Source organism: Bombina bombina, chromosome 6 (genome assembly GCF_027579735.1).
Source record: "Bombina bombina isolate aBomBom1 chromosome 6, aBomBom1.pri, whole genome shotgun sequence".
Lineage (NCBI taxonomy): Eukaryota > Metazoa > Chordata > Amphibia > Anura > Bombinatoridae > Bombina > Bombina bombina.
The window spans coordinates 533,690,395-533,705,872 of record NC_069504.1 but is presented as its reverse complement, the minus strand read 5'-3'; the positions used below and the strand labels follow the sequence as shown (position 1 = coordinate 533,705,872).

General features: G+C 34.5%; 1 protein-coding gene across 1 annotated transcript in view; it reads right to left on the bottom strand.

Moving 5' to 3' along the window:
• CEP152 (centrosomal protein 152) overlaps window positions 1-15,478 on the bottom strand; it is a 170,052-nt gene that overhangs the window by 139,975 nt on the left and 14,599 nt on the right. The window contains 5 exon segments of the mRNA XM_053719332.1: window positions 1,698-1,837; window positions 12,546-12,665; window positions 13,239-13,364; window positions 13,489-13,593; window positions 13,595-13,700. Coding sequence (XP_053575307.1) covers window positions 1,698-1,837; window positions 12,546-12,665; window positions 13,239-13,364; window positions 13,489-13,593; window positions 13,595-13,700 — 597 coding nt within the window.

The window sequence follows — 15,478 nt, the reverse complement described above, 5'->3', positions numbered from 1 at the left end:
TTATTCCATTCCCTGGAAATTACTTCAGAAATAGCATCAGGGAGATAAAACACTTCTGGAATAACTACAGGAGATTTAAAAACCTTATTTAAACGTTTACATTTAGTATCAAGAGGACCAGAATCCTCTATTTCTAATGCAAATAATACTTCTTTAAGTAAAGAACGAATAAATTCCATCTTGAACAAATACAAAGATTTATCAGCATCAACCTCTGAGACAGAAACCTCTGAACCAGAAGAACCATTATCAGTATCAGAATGATGATGTTCATTTAAAAATTCATCTGAAAAAAAGAGAAGTTTTAAAAGACTTTTATGTATACTAGAAGGAGAAATAACAGACATAGCCTTCTTAATGGATTTAAAAAATAAAATCTCTTATGTTATCAGGAACACTCTGAAAATTAGATGTTGACGGACAGCAACAGGTAATGTAACAGTACTAAAGGAAATTTTATCTGCATTAATAAGATTGACATGACATGCAATACAAATAACAGCTGGAGAAACAGATACCAAAAGTTTATAGCAGACTTAGCTTGGTAGCTCCAGCACTGTGCAGTGATTTTCCTGTAGTATCTTCTGACTCAGTTGCAACGTGGAACATCTTGCAATATGTAAAAGAAAAAAACAACATATAAAGCAAAATTGATCAAATTCCTTAAATGACAGTTTCAGGAATGGGAAAAAAATGCCAGTGAACAAGCTTCTAGCAACCAGAAGCAATAAATAATGAGACTTAAATAATGTGGAGACAAAAATGACGCCCATATTTTTTAGCGCCAAAAAAGACGCCCACATTATTTGGCGCCTAAATGCTTTTGGCGCCAAAAATGACGCCACATCCGGAACGCCGACATCTTTGACGCAAAATAACGTCAAAAAATGACGCAACTTCCGGCGACACGTATGACGTCGGAAACGGAAAAGAATTTTTGCGCCAAAAAAGTCCGCGCCAAGAATGACGCAATAAAATGAAGCATTTTCAGCCCCCGCGAGCCTAACAGCCCACAGGGAAAAAAGTCAAATTTTTGAGGTAAGAAAAAATATGATAATTCAATGCATAATCCCAAATATGAAACTGACTGTCTGGAAATAAGGAAAGTTTGAACATTCTGAGTCAAGGCAAATAAATGTTTGAATACATATATTTAGAACTTTATAAATAAAGTGCCCAACCATAGCTTAGAGTGTCACAGAAAATAAGACTTACTTACCCCAGGACACTCATCTACATGTTTGTAGAAAGCCAAACCAGTACTGAAACGAGAATCAGTAGAGGAAATGGTAAATATAAGAGTATATCGTCGATCTGAAAAGGGAGGTAAGAGATGAATCTCTACGACCGATAACAGAGAACCTTATGAAATAGACCCCGTAGAAGGAGATCACTGCATTCAATAGGCAATACTCTCTTCACATCCCTCTGACATTCACTGCACGCTGAGAGGAAAACCGGGCTCCAACTTGCTGCGGAGCGCATATCAACGTAGAATCTAGCACAAACTTACTTCACCACCTCCCTTGGAGGCAAAGTTTGTAAAACTGATTTGTGGGTGTGGTGAGGGGTGTATTTATAGGCATTTTAAGGTTTGGGAAACTTTGCCCCTCCTGGTAGGAATGTATATCCCATACGTCACTAGCTCATGGACTCTTGTTAATTACATGAAAGAAATAAAACCTACTAGAACTTACTGTAACTGAGATATTTTTTCTTCATAGGATTGACACAATTGCTCTTTTTCAGCTGTATAAATTTCAGACAATTCCATGTGAAGTTTATTCTTGATGTCTTCATGGTGCTGTTCATATGTTCGTTCACATCTAGAAAAGGCGACAAATCATTTCAATATTATTTACAGGGACACTGAACACAAATTTTCTTTTTCGTGATTCAGATAGAGCATGAAATTTTAAGCAACTTTTTATTTTACTCCTATTATCAAATTTTCTTCATTCTCTTGGTATCTTTATTTGAAATGCAAGAAAGTTTAGATGCCGACCCATTTTTGGTGAACAACCTGGGTTGTCCTTGCCGATTGGTGGATAAATTCATCCACCAATAAAGTGCTGTCCAGAGTTCTAAACCAAAAAAAAAAAAGCTTAGATGCCGTCTTTTTCAAATAAATATAGCAAGAGAACGAAGAAAAATTGATAATAGGAGTAAATTAGAAAGTTGCTTAAAATTGCATGCTCTATCTGAATCACAAAAGAAAAAATTGGGTTCAGTGTCCCTTTAAGGTTTCTAAACAGCCCATTTTATACAGTCAACAGGTTTAATTAAAGTTTGTAGTTAAAAAAGGAGAGCGCCACACACTGAGAAATGTATATTTTAGTTACTTAGTTGCAATCAACTAAAGATTTTATGCCACTAGTATATACTAGGTATCTAATCACTTAATTAAGGGCTGAACTGCAGCTGTTTTTAGGAACAAGAAAGGTTGTATGAGAGTATATAAACAGTGCTGTACACAGCAAATATAAAACTAGAAATACACGTGTAGAAAAAAAAACAAAAAAAACTTTATTTTACTGACAGACCATGTCTTAAAACATTTAAAAAGATATAACCAATATCTATTCACAAAGCAATAGGATTATATACAATAGCAACATTTAATACTAACACATAGGTTAAAAAACTATTTGCACAGGGGGGGCAGAGCTGACCGCTGGATCGGCAGGACGTGCATTGCAGGAGCTCCTTCAACATTTCTACCTTACAAATATTTACATATATATTTCTGAGGAACTTTTACTTTATATTGGAACTATCTATGGTGGATTTGCTCAGGAATATATTTGATTAGTTTGACAGCTTCTGTTGTGACCCCGTTCCTGACCTATGCTATCCAGCGTGGCACGGAGGAGGATGATACACTGCGCCATAGTTGAGGCTGAAGTTTCTTCTAGGGCTCTATTTAGCTAGAAGAGTAGAAAAATCCACAGCACCTCAATGAATTTTCAATGCTTTATTGAATCATCTTATTCCCATACAGGTACAAAGCAGGTAAGCAGCAACGTTTCGGGATATTATCCCTTAATCATGCTCCGAGTATAGAGTTTGGTATATATATATATATATATATATATATATATATATGCCAAACTCTATACTTCTACCTCCTGAAAGTTCATAGTTACTGGAGTTTTAGCTCCGTCCTCCTCCCCCCAATTTTTGTTTACTGAGTAAGCAAAGGAACACAGATTCCATCGAAAAATCTCCCTATTGTTTATTATATATTGGATATAAGATAGGGGCCTTTGATACTCCCACCCTTTATTACCCTCTATGACAAAAAGGATCAGAATTGTATTAATCCCATACTGCTTATATGTCGTGTACTTATGGTACCAAAGTGAATATTTATTGATCAGGGAAATCATTTGTCATAGCTATAAAAGAGGTCAGGAATTAAATATACAGGATGTTTGTTTTTTATTCACATATGTTTATCTTTAACATTGTTAATTTCTTTTGTATGATAGATGTGAACTATAGGCTTTACTTGATAATGTTATCACTATGCAGACATATGTCTATTGGTTTAATTGTCCTGTAAGCTTGTTTATGCTTTGTATGATATTGGACCTCAATAAAAAAAAAAAAAAAAAAAAAAAACTATTTGCACAATGGAGGGCAAATTAAAGTTTTTGAGATAAAATTGAGCACTATTGTCCCCACTTTCATACTATACACAAATTTACAACATACAAATATGCAATATTAAATCACAAGTATAAAAACCTTTTAAAAAACTAAAAATCATAAAATACTCTGATAAATGAAGAGCAAGAGAAACTGCAAACACTTGCCTGGTCAGACTCTATGTATACGTTACCACTACTAGTTTCAGGGCCACGCCCCTTCCTCAGGTGTCAATACTACTAGTTTCAGGCCACGCCCCTTCCTCAGGTGTAATTAAAGTGCCAGTAAACCTAAAAAATAATGTTATATAATTCTGCATATAGTGCAGAATTATATAACATTATATTAGTGCTAGTTTTTTTTTATTACATAATATATCCGGTGATTTTTTATAAAAAGAAGAGGGTTTTCCAGACCCGCCCTCTGTGCTCTACTGGGCAGGTCTGGTTTTCCCTCAGAGCGCATCGGGCCAGCTGTCTAGTCACAGCCCGGCCCGACTGCGCCATTACATTTAATGCAGCTCGCTCCTGCTCTGTCTGACAGCAGGAGCGAGCTGCATTAAATGGCGCGGTCGGGCAGGGCTGTGACTAGACAGCTGGCCCGATGCGCTCTGAGGGAAAACCAGACCTGCCCAGTAGAGCACAGAGGGCGGGTCTGGAAAACCCTCTTCGTCAGAGGCTTTTGACAGCCCACCTTACTGCTGACATATATTCACATAGGTCAGAGCACGCCCATCCCTACGTCACAGACCCATTACATTTGACAGTGTGTTGTATGCTGCTTACGCTACGCTACGGCAGGGGAGAGCTTACTCTGTATGCCAATATTCCATCACTGTATACTACTGATATGCTATTAATGTAGAATTACATCTGCAACATTTACTCAATCGATGTTATACAATTGCTAAGCATTCTCAATCCCCAATTATTTTAAATAAAATGTGCAAGTGTTGCCTTAATAATTCATTAATACATAAATATGCCCCTAATCAACTGGATATAATATGCTGTAAGAACATTGTGCCATACAATGTAATCTATATAAATACAAACAAAAACATGGGACAGAAATACTGATGTACTCCCAAATGGCTATATGTCATAAAACATGTGTATATATTTATATAATTTAAAGAACAAATCTAAAAGGCTTAAGAATATAAAAGACCAATCAAATTTATGGCTACACTGATAAATATTATAAAAATCTCAAGTCTCTAAAATTAATTTAAAAAACTTTAAAAAAAAAAAAAATACATATATTATTCTTCCAATAGGCCCATATATGATAAATATACATCAAATGATGCTATTAATTTTATTGTTTTTATTATTATATAGATAACCCTATGATAAAAAGCTCTATAGCTACATTATATCTATAAACTCCCCAGAATTCCTCTTGCTACATATTAAATGGGAAAGAAAATTAATCTATTTTTAATAAATATGGCTAAAATAATACTATCCATTTATATATACCCCCTAACCTGAAATTCATTTCTCTCTACACCTAATAGGGAGGTACCTATAATATGTTAATTCATAATTGTATTATATTTCAATATATCGGTATTCCAAAAGTGTGTTCCAAAAAGTTAATAACAGAATGGGAGGTCACCCAAAAAAGCTTGAATGTCCACCTTCCTATTCATTCCTAGAGGTTCTAGGGTTTGTAGCTGGTGGATCCAGAAGGTCTCTCTTTGTCTCAACAAGAGTAACTTATTTCCTCTTCTCTCATCAAGTACCACCTGCTCTATTGCTACAAACTTCAAGCCAGAATTATCATTGTTATGAAACTCCCTAAAATGGTCAGTAACGCCATGTACCACATACCCCTTTTCAATATTTGTAAGGTGTTCCATCACTCTTCTTTTGATAGTCCTTTTTGTTCTTCCTATATACTGTTTTTTGCATGGACATTCTAACAAATATACTACATACTTAGAATGACAATTCATAGTATGTTTGATTTCCATTGTGTGTCCATTGGAACTAGAGGTGATGTGTTTATTATTATGATGGATTATTGGACAGGAATTACACCCCCTCCTATTACACTTGAAGAAACCTTTGGTCAATTTGTTTAACCAACTACCCTTTCCATTTTTATCCCTTAATTTACTGGGTTCTAGGATTTCTTTCAAGTTTTTGTTCTTTCTGAAAACTACTCTTGGTATAGGATCCATGTTTTGTTGAGGAGAGGGTCCTGTAACCGAACATGCCAATGTTTCTTAATGGCTTTCTTGAAAAAGGCCTGTGGGAGGCCGAAACACGTTGACCTAGCATCTGGTAAGTTATTTCTACATCTATATCTACTTTGAGCGTACTACACTATATTGATTATCTTTCACAGATAAATCCAGCTAGGAGCAGAACATCCACTAAAATCTCTGGATTTCCCCCTGTGGCCGCAGCACTAACCCTGCAGCACCCAGCTGCACTAATCTCGCCACACCCAACTGAACCTTGAGAATAATTTTTCATTCACTAACTTTCATCCTTAGGATAAATACATTCGTAGGTGCAATATAAGTCTAACTTTAAAAAAAAAAAAATCAAATTTTTTTTTCACGTTTACATTTTTGTATTTTTATCCTTTGTTGAAGGATAATCCATTTTTTTCTTCACTATTTTTTGAGCTGTCAGTCACATCCCCTTTTTTCTCCTACACCATCACTAATGAGGGATTAACTATAACAAAACTATATTGGACTCTACCCAAGTATACACTTGGAAATTCTACATCAGATTTTCACTAAACCTGGGATTACAAATTGCACTCAACTGATAGGAACAATTTGTGACTTCTCACCACACCACGGCCAAGGCCCCGCTGGGCGCTTAGTGGCACTTTTTATATACTGTATATTGTCTACTGTCGCATCTTACCAGTCTTTTTGTATTATGTTGATAAACATGGATCCATGTTAATGTACTATTTGAATAGTCCACATAGGTACCTTTGCATATTATTTATTGGTTTTAAACTTTTGTTTTAATTATTATTTTAACTGTCATTAAAAAGGTATAGTATAGTCAAAATTAAATTTTCATGATTCAGATAGAGCATGCAATTTTAATCAACTTTCTAATTTACTCCTATTATCAATGTTTCTTCATTCTCTTGGTATCTATATATATATATATATCTATAATATATATATATATCTATATAATATATACACATACATGTCACACAACACAACACACACTCAATATAGATTTGATATATGCCCATGTCTGGTCTTGAAATATTGCTGACTCAGTTAAATTAGATTGGCCATAATTAGGATAATAAGCTACAGGTACTAGGAAATAAGTATATTGACTATACATTTATAAAAATAAAAAGGAAATATATTTTCCTGTAGTATTATTTTGCTAGTAAAAACTACTTTACAATTTCTGTTGCCCCCCGATGGTCGATGCGAGAATTCTTACAGCCAAAAAGGTATTTGGTTGTCAGGAGAGCAAATTACCATAGCCAATGAGAGTTATCCAGACTCTCAGAATCATTTCATTTGGGTGATTAGAAATGGAGGTGGGAGTTTTAATCACAGATAAATCTCATTGCACAGGAGGTGAAAGGCATATGCTCAATGCTGCCCTTATGTTGCTTGGCTTATGCTGATCTACACACTGACTAACTTGCCTGCCTTGGAAAATACAGTCTTTGTGAGAAACTCTTTATTTAGAAAGAGCAAACAAATTGGGCCTACTATTCACTTCCAGATTCATGCATAATCTCTTATATGGACAATAAAAAGAATTCTGATTAAAAGAGCTGAAACTTTCAAATATTGGTATCTGGTAATGTATTGGCGATTTAATGTTTTTATAATTTTTAATGTTTTAAATCAAAGATATTCTTTATAGCCATAGTTTAATTGAAGCTGCATTCAAAAGTGTAATTTATAGTTATAATTTATATTTCACAAGGCATGTGTAGTCTATAAATACGTGTAATTATATTAGTGCTAAGTAAATTTATTATTAAGAGGAAAGGATTTAGTATTTTAATGCTCATAGGTTAAACCAAAGCTACTGTGATATATTTTTAAAAGTGTATATATTATTGTGGTTAAATTGGATATAATACTATCTTACTTGATATATGTGGAATTGATAGTATCGTGTAACAATCTCTGGTTGATTATTTGAAGTATTAAAAGACTATTTTGGGTAAATTAGTGAATTATATTTTCCTAAAAATTCCATTAGATTTATGGGAGTTTAGCTAAGATTTAATTGTGAGATTTGGACATAGGTGAGTCCAAACGTTGTTAAATAAGCTATATATTGAGATGGTTCATATTTCTGACCATTAAAAATTGTTCTAGTAAAATTTAATTGCAGTATTTGATAATAAATTCATTTTCAGTTAAGGTAGATTTATAGATAAGATTGTGTCCATAATACATAGTACCCAGACAATTTAATTTGAAAATGTATTAATATAGTTATCTCTATAGCCTGCTTTATACTTTAATATTGTATTAATCAATTGATCTATATATCTAGTCATAGAGATTAACTGGTCAAAATTTAGGAATTACTTTAATCGAGATTAAATATAATTGGTGGCAACATTAAGATAAATACACCAACATAATTATTTGTTAGTAGAAAAAATGACAATTTATGTCTATATTTTATTATAGTTAGCAGGTATCACTGGTACGTTTTAATCCAAGTTTTTCCATACACTGGTAATTCATGAAACACCTTGGCAACCATGAATAGATACAGAAAGATATTTCTGTTCTAGCAAAACATAGATATGTAACTATATTGCCTAAATCAAGTCCCAATGCAAGTTGCATGGTACCAACAGGCCCTCTTTATTACAGCTACAAGTTACTGAGACCGAGAACACCGCCTGTGGCCCAATCTTTTTCCTTCCACAGACTAAAGTGAAGACTAGATTCTCAGTAGTTCTCTTATGACACTGCTGGTGTTTGCTGCCCAACGTGAAATTACTGAGTGCAGGTGCATGAAGTGAAGGAGAAAACATGGCTGCCTCACTACGAAGCACCCAGGTAATTCAATTTAATGAAGAGGTAAGACAAGGAAATGGTGCATAAGACTAGACTGAACAAAAACAAGTAACATTGGTTGATTTGGTTCCAAGTAGGTGCTGAAGAAAGAGATAACTGTTCCCAATATGAAGTGGGCCTTCATGAGTCTATGTGTTAAATTTTAGTATATTGATTTAAATTGTGTATAACAATCTTGTTTTCATGATAAAATAAAGTCATATAATGAAGGGTTAGTTTTAAAACAGTTCATATGACCTAACCTAAAAGAATGGGGGCTTCTTCATGAACTCCTAAGCAACAAAAATGAAGCCAACCATCCAACAAAGTCTTCTAACCCTTTGCTGAATCAAAATTAAGCAGTATATCTGCTTTCTATTGCTCAGCACTGTGCAGCATATGCAGTCTTAATACCACGTAATGTTTCAAAAACTAAAATCTAAACTATATTTGTTATTTAACAGTAATAGTTTGAACTCAGTGAGCTGATGGTTTCAATATCATCTATGAAGGAATAATTTAGTTCAGGCACTGTGAAAATAAAGTAATCGGAAAAAGGGATATAATATTCCCTAGTGCTAACCCTTAATATTAATACTTAAATGAGGATAGGGGGGAGAGACTGGACAAGAAGGGGTTAATTAGCACTCATTCCTATTATTTAGAGTAAGTATGTTGAAATATTCAACTATTCAGAAGTGTAAGGTTAAGTTAAAACTTATTATTTATTAAACCACTATAAAAAGAGTGCGATTAGAAATAACACTCTCACCATTACAAAAAAGCCCCACACTCACACCAGTGGTTATCACACTGCAATATACCCAGACAGTAAACACAGTTTCCACCACCCCCCTGTATTCCTGGCCAGTAACAGGATACGCTGGGTTCAGGTGACAGGGATGGCTTCTATTCTGTGTGCACACGTCCCTTGCAGTGGATTGATTAAGGCGTGAGTACAAGATTAGAAAATAATTAAAAACATTTATGCTGAATTAAGCATACTGTATAGGTAGGCACAAACGCGTTTCGGCCGAGTAGCGGCCTTTCTCAATGTGCAATCAGAATTTTGACAAGACGAGTGACTCGCTCGTAGCACCTTATAAGCCTATCCCCTATTTGGCTTGCCCAATCATAGCGTGCGTTTGGAGCACGCCCACCTTTCAGCGAATCCCAGGCGATTCAAAATAGCGTGCTCTGGGCAGGAAATCAGTGACCGATTGGTTGCTAGTAACTTCATACAGGCCCAATCAGAGATAACCTTTTTTTTTTTTTATCTACGGTCAATGACAGGATGGCTATAACAAATACTGTGACTATGATCACTGTAAATAACCCGATTCTATGTGCACCCATAGTAGCTCCATAAGTTTGTGATTGCTTAGGTACAATTGTTATTATTGCGATGAGCAAGTGATATGTACATAATGTACCATTAAGTCAGGTTTTGGAGCAGTAGCGCATTTGTGAAATTTTATTATTGCTAAATGCACTAACGGTTTATCCATAAGAGGTATAAAATGCTTGCTATTCTATAATAAAATGGATATATTCAGTTTTTACTGTATAGAAGCATACCAACTTTCACACTATGGTTCAGAGATCATTTAAAAATCCCAAGTTTATAGAGTAACAAGTCCATTATTTTATTATATTTTAGTAAGCAGGTTTATAACGTAATACATTGATCACATTAAATGTCCTCTACGGAAATTCTCTGGGTGCACATTAGAATTCGGTTTGATGATGATCATCAATTATAGTCAATGTCTTTACAAGAAATAAAAATGAAAATGAAATGTGCAATAAAAAAAATCAGAGGAATGCCCAAAAATTATTATTCTCATTCATGCCATTGGGCATGACAGCATTTAAATTAAAAATCCATCTAGCCTCTTTTTTCAAGAGGGCTTGTTCCATATCCCTGCCACGTATTCCAGGGCGTATTGTTTCCAATCCCCAGAACTTAAAAGTGTTAGTTTTTCCTTCATGACAGTGTAGAAAATGCCTGGCGACACTGGTGATTTGTTTGCCCTTTTCTACATCCTTTGCTGCATTTCAAATGTTGCTTAGGTGCTCAGTGAATGAGAATAATAATTTTTGGGCATTCCTCTGATTTTTTATTGCACATTTCATTTTTCATTTTTATTTCTTGTAAAGACATTGACTATAATTGATGATCATCATCAAACCGAATTCTAATGTGCACCCAGAGAATTTCCGTAGAGGACATTTAATGTGATCAATGTATTACGTTATAAACCTGCTTACTAAAATATAATAAAATAATGGACTTGTTACTCTATAAACTTGGGATTTTTAAATGATCTCTGAACCATAGTGTGAAAGTTGGTATGCTTCTATACAGTAAAAACTGAATATATCCATTTTATTATAGAATAGCAAGCATTTTATACCTCTTATGGATAAACCGTTAGTGCATTTAGCAATAATAAAATTTCACAAATGCGCTACTGCTCCAAAACCTGACTTAATGGTACATTATGTACATATCACTTGCTCATCGCAATAATAACAATTGTACCTAAGCAATCACAAACTTATGGAGCTACTATGGGTGCACATAGAATCGGGTTATTTACAGTGATCGTAGTCACAGTATTTGTTATAGCCATCCTGTCATTGACCGTAGATAAAAAAAAAGGTTATCTCTGATTGGGCCTGTATGAAGTTACTAGCAACCAATCGGTCACTGATTTCCTGCCCAGAGCACGCTATTTTGAATCGCCTGGGATTCGCTGAAAGGTGGGCGTGCTCCAAACGCACGCTATGATTGGGCAGGCCAAATAGGGGATAGGCTTATAAGGTGCTACGAGCGAGTCACTCGTCTTGTCAAAATTCTGATTGCACATTGAGAAAGGCCGCTACTCGGCCGAAACGCGTTTGTGCCTACCTATACAGTATGCTTAATTCAGCATAAATGTTTTTAATTATTTTCTAATCTTGTACTCACGCCTTAATCAATCCACTGCAAGGGACGTGTGCACACAGAATAGAAGCCATCCCTGTCACCTGAACCCAGCGTATCCTGTTACTGGCCAGGAATACAGGGGGGTGGTGGAAACTGTGTTTACTGTCTGGCTATATTGCAGTGTGATAACCACTGGTGTGAGTGTGGAGTGTTAGTGTGGGGCTTTTTTGTAATGGTGAGAGTGTTATTTCTAATCACACTCTTTTTATAGTGGTTTAATAAATAAATAATAAGTTTTAACTTAATCTTACACTTCTGAATAGTTGAATATTTCAACATACTTACTCTAAATAAGAGGAATGAGTGCTAATTAACCCCTTCTTGTCCAGTCTCTCTCCCCCCCTATCCTCATTTAGGTTTCAATATCATGACATCTCAAAACAAATTCTAGAATCTTCTGAAGAAAAAAAAACACATTCTTGAAAAATGAATTAAACTATTACAGCAGAATTAGATGTGAATTTTCTGCTAATGCTTAGTGGATAATGACAGCCTACATTACTATTTATTAGATGTGTGAATTCGGAAACATTGTTGGCCGTCAAAGGTGGAAGAAGGTGGCTGCTTGTGGCCTTCCACTGGATTTACTCTTGTGAAAGTTCAACACACTAACATCAGGATTTGCACAGATCTTAATGTGGTTCGCTTTCACAAGAATAACATTTGGTTTCGAAAAGAGCCTTAGACCACGAGCAGTCACCTTCTTCATATACATAGATTTTTAAATGTTATACATATATACAATATTTTATAAGATCTTTCGTTTACAGTTATATTTTTTACAAAATGTGAATGCATAATTTAATTATTTTTTAGTATTTAATAACCCAAATAAGCATTGCCTTAATTACCTCTCAATTGCTTCCTTTTATCCCTATCAAATTCCAGTATCATTCCTCTCATTTCATTGCAGAGTTCCTGATTGGCTGCCTTCAATTTCTCCGCACTTGCAGTAAGTTCTTTAATGCATGACAAATGTTTCTACCAAAGCAAGGAGAGGTAACAAAACACAAGGAATACATTATATATATCAGACAAGGCATAATAACGAAAAAAAACAAAAAAACAAAAAAAAAAAAAAGTCTTTTTAGATACAACTAAGAACAAAATATTTAATGGGACAGTCTATGCAAAACTCTACTTTCATGTTTCACATAGAGCATGCAATGTTAAACAATTTTCCAATTTACTTTTATCATCAAATTTGCTTTGTTCTCTTTGTATTGTTTGTTGAAAGCTAAACCTAGGTAGGCTCAAACAAATTTCTAAACCGTTAAAAACCACCTCTTATCTCAGTGCATTTTGAGATTTTCAATGTGTGCTATATAGATAACATTGTGCTGACTCCCGTGGAGTTATTAAGGAGTCTGTAGAGGCTTACATACAAGGTAATCACAGAGGTAATAAGTGTATTAATATCACTGTTTATTAAGCAAAACTAGGGAATAGGTAATAAAGGGATTACCTATCTTTTTAAACAATAACATTTTTGAAGAAGACTGGTCCTTTTAAAAGCCCATTTAACGTTACTCAGAATAATAGATATGAAGTTACCTTAACTTCTTCCTCCAACAACAGTTTCTCACTTTGCATCTCCTGAATTTCTTTTAATGTTTCGCTTGATGCTTGCGCGTATGGAGATGAAGGATTCAACTGACTCTCCAGAGTATCTGTCCTAGCCTATTAGAATAATAAAAAATATAATAATAGTTTATTCTAATTTAAAAGACAAGCACTTGTCCAAAAAGAATGCAGTATACAAATACAATTGAAGATACAGAAAACAGGTTATTAAAACACTTACCATACAGTCTCTTGCTGTTCTTTCTGACTTTTCCAGTAATAACTTCAATTCTTCTACTTTTGACTGATGCTCCCTTAGCTCAGATTGTAAATTAACTATCTGATGGTCTCTTTGCTTTATTGCTATTAAGGCAACGTTCAAGTTCTGCTTTAAGTTCCATAATCATCTCCTCAGAAGACATTTCTTTTGGAATATCATTATTATGCATTGTTCTGTAGATATAAAAAAGTATTAACATTTTTAAAAAGGAAAAATACAAGGATTTAACTTCTGCATTTAGGGGATGTGGATAACTAAACGTTTTACTTCTAATTCCAAGTTGCCTTCATTCTCCTGGTATCCTTTGAAGATGCTTGGTAGGAACATAGGAGCTCAGGAGCATGCACGAGAACATAGCAGCATTGTTTAACATTCTTAAAGACCTGTAGATGCTCCTGAGCTCCTATGAACCTACCTAGGATAGCTCTTCAACAAAGATTACCAAGCAAACATAGACAATTTGATAACATAAGTGTAAAGTATTTTTTTAATTTAAAATTGCATGCTATATCACAAAAAATGTAAATTTAGGACTTTACATAAATAAGCCTATTTTACACAAATGCATATTCCTAGAGTCTCACAGTCCATAGGTGCTAAAAAGAAGCCTACTACCTGTAACTAGTTTCTGTCCTACAATAATATCTGATCTGTGGAGTGACAGTAGAGCGCTGGTACAAAGGAGATACCACACACTTACAGATTGAGAAGATCCTTCGTTCTCCTCAGTAATTTTAAGTGAAAAAAGGGGGGAGTGGGGTAAGTGCGCTAAAAAAGCTAAAGGTATCAGAACAAAGTATATTTTACTTTAAGGGTCATTAGTATTACCTTAATTTTTTATATATGTGATCTCCGAAATATATATTAAAATAGTAAATGGAACTTCATTTTTTAATGAAATAAAAATAAATGTTAATAAAGGTGTTCTTTAGAAGTGAATTTAAACTTTGTGTAAGTGATATAGAAAAGTAACTAAAATTGTTGCTAACAAGGTGATTGTGAAAAGTAACTAAAATTGTTGCTAATAAGACGATGTGAAAAAATGTGTCATTAATAGTGTTTGGAATTTGTTATGTTTGGAAATATCCTATATATAGGATAATACAGTACTTGAAGACTAGGTAGTAGAGGTGTAGTACCAATAGCAATATTTGAGAATAAGTATTTATTGGTCCAGGCTAGAAATTAGCAGGATCCAAGGGACCTAACAAATAGCCCTTAATAGTAAATGCACACAGATGTAAATAATTTTACAGATTTATTTTCAGTTAAAAATATTACAATATAACAATTAGATAGGGGACGTCTCCCCAATTGCACAGCCTTAAGTTTCTCTAAAACCATAAAAAATCTAAAAAAACTACTATAAAACAATCTATATGATGAACAGCAAATAGTCAGAAACTCTATATCATATAAGCACAGTAGAATCTAGTGTGGTTAACTCTCGTAATAACTTTTGGTGTGATAGATTCGTTTATCCAGACTGAGTTATTTTTAGTATCGCCTTCAAATTATATGTGGATAATGCTAAAAGTCTCTATGCAAGTTCCGTAATAGATTGTGATAACACACAGAGGTATATTTTTCTAGGGGTGATTGTACTCTCCCTTCAGATGTGGGTAAGACAAATTTAAAGCTTACTTTTTAAGTCCTGGAAGAGCTGCTGGAGCCTGTGTCCGCCGGCTATCTCTCAGCCGAGTCAGTGCGCCGCATTGATCTTGGCGTCTGACGTCACCGGTAAGTCTTCCGGTTGTCAAAAAAGAAGAAGAAATTCTCAGCTGGAGTGTGTATTTTATCCAGATAGGATTTGGGAAATAAATTCTTTGTGAGTCAGTTGAAATTACAACCCTGCACCTAGTGCCAATGCACGCAGGGATTATTTAGACTCCGGTATTGATGATTCAAGACGTAACAGAATAACCCGGGTTACCTCAGAAATTTGTTAAAA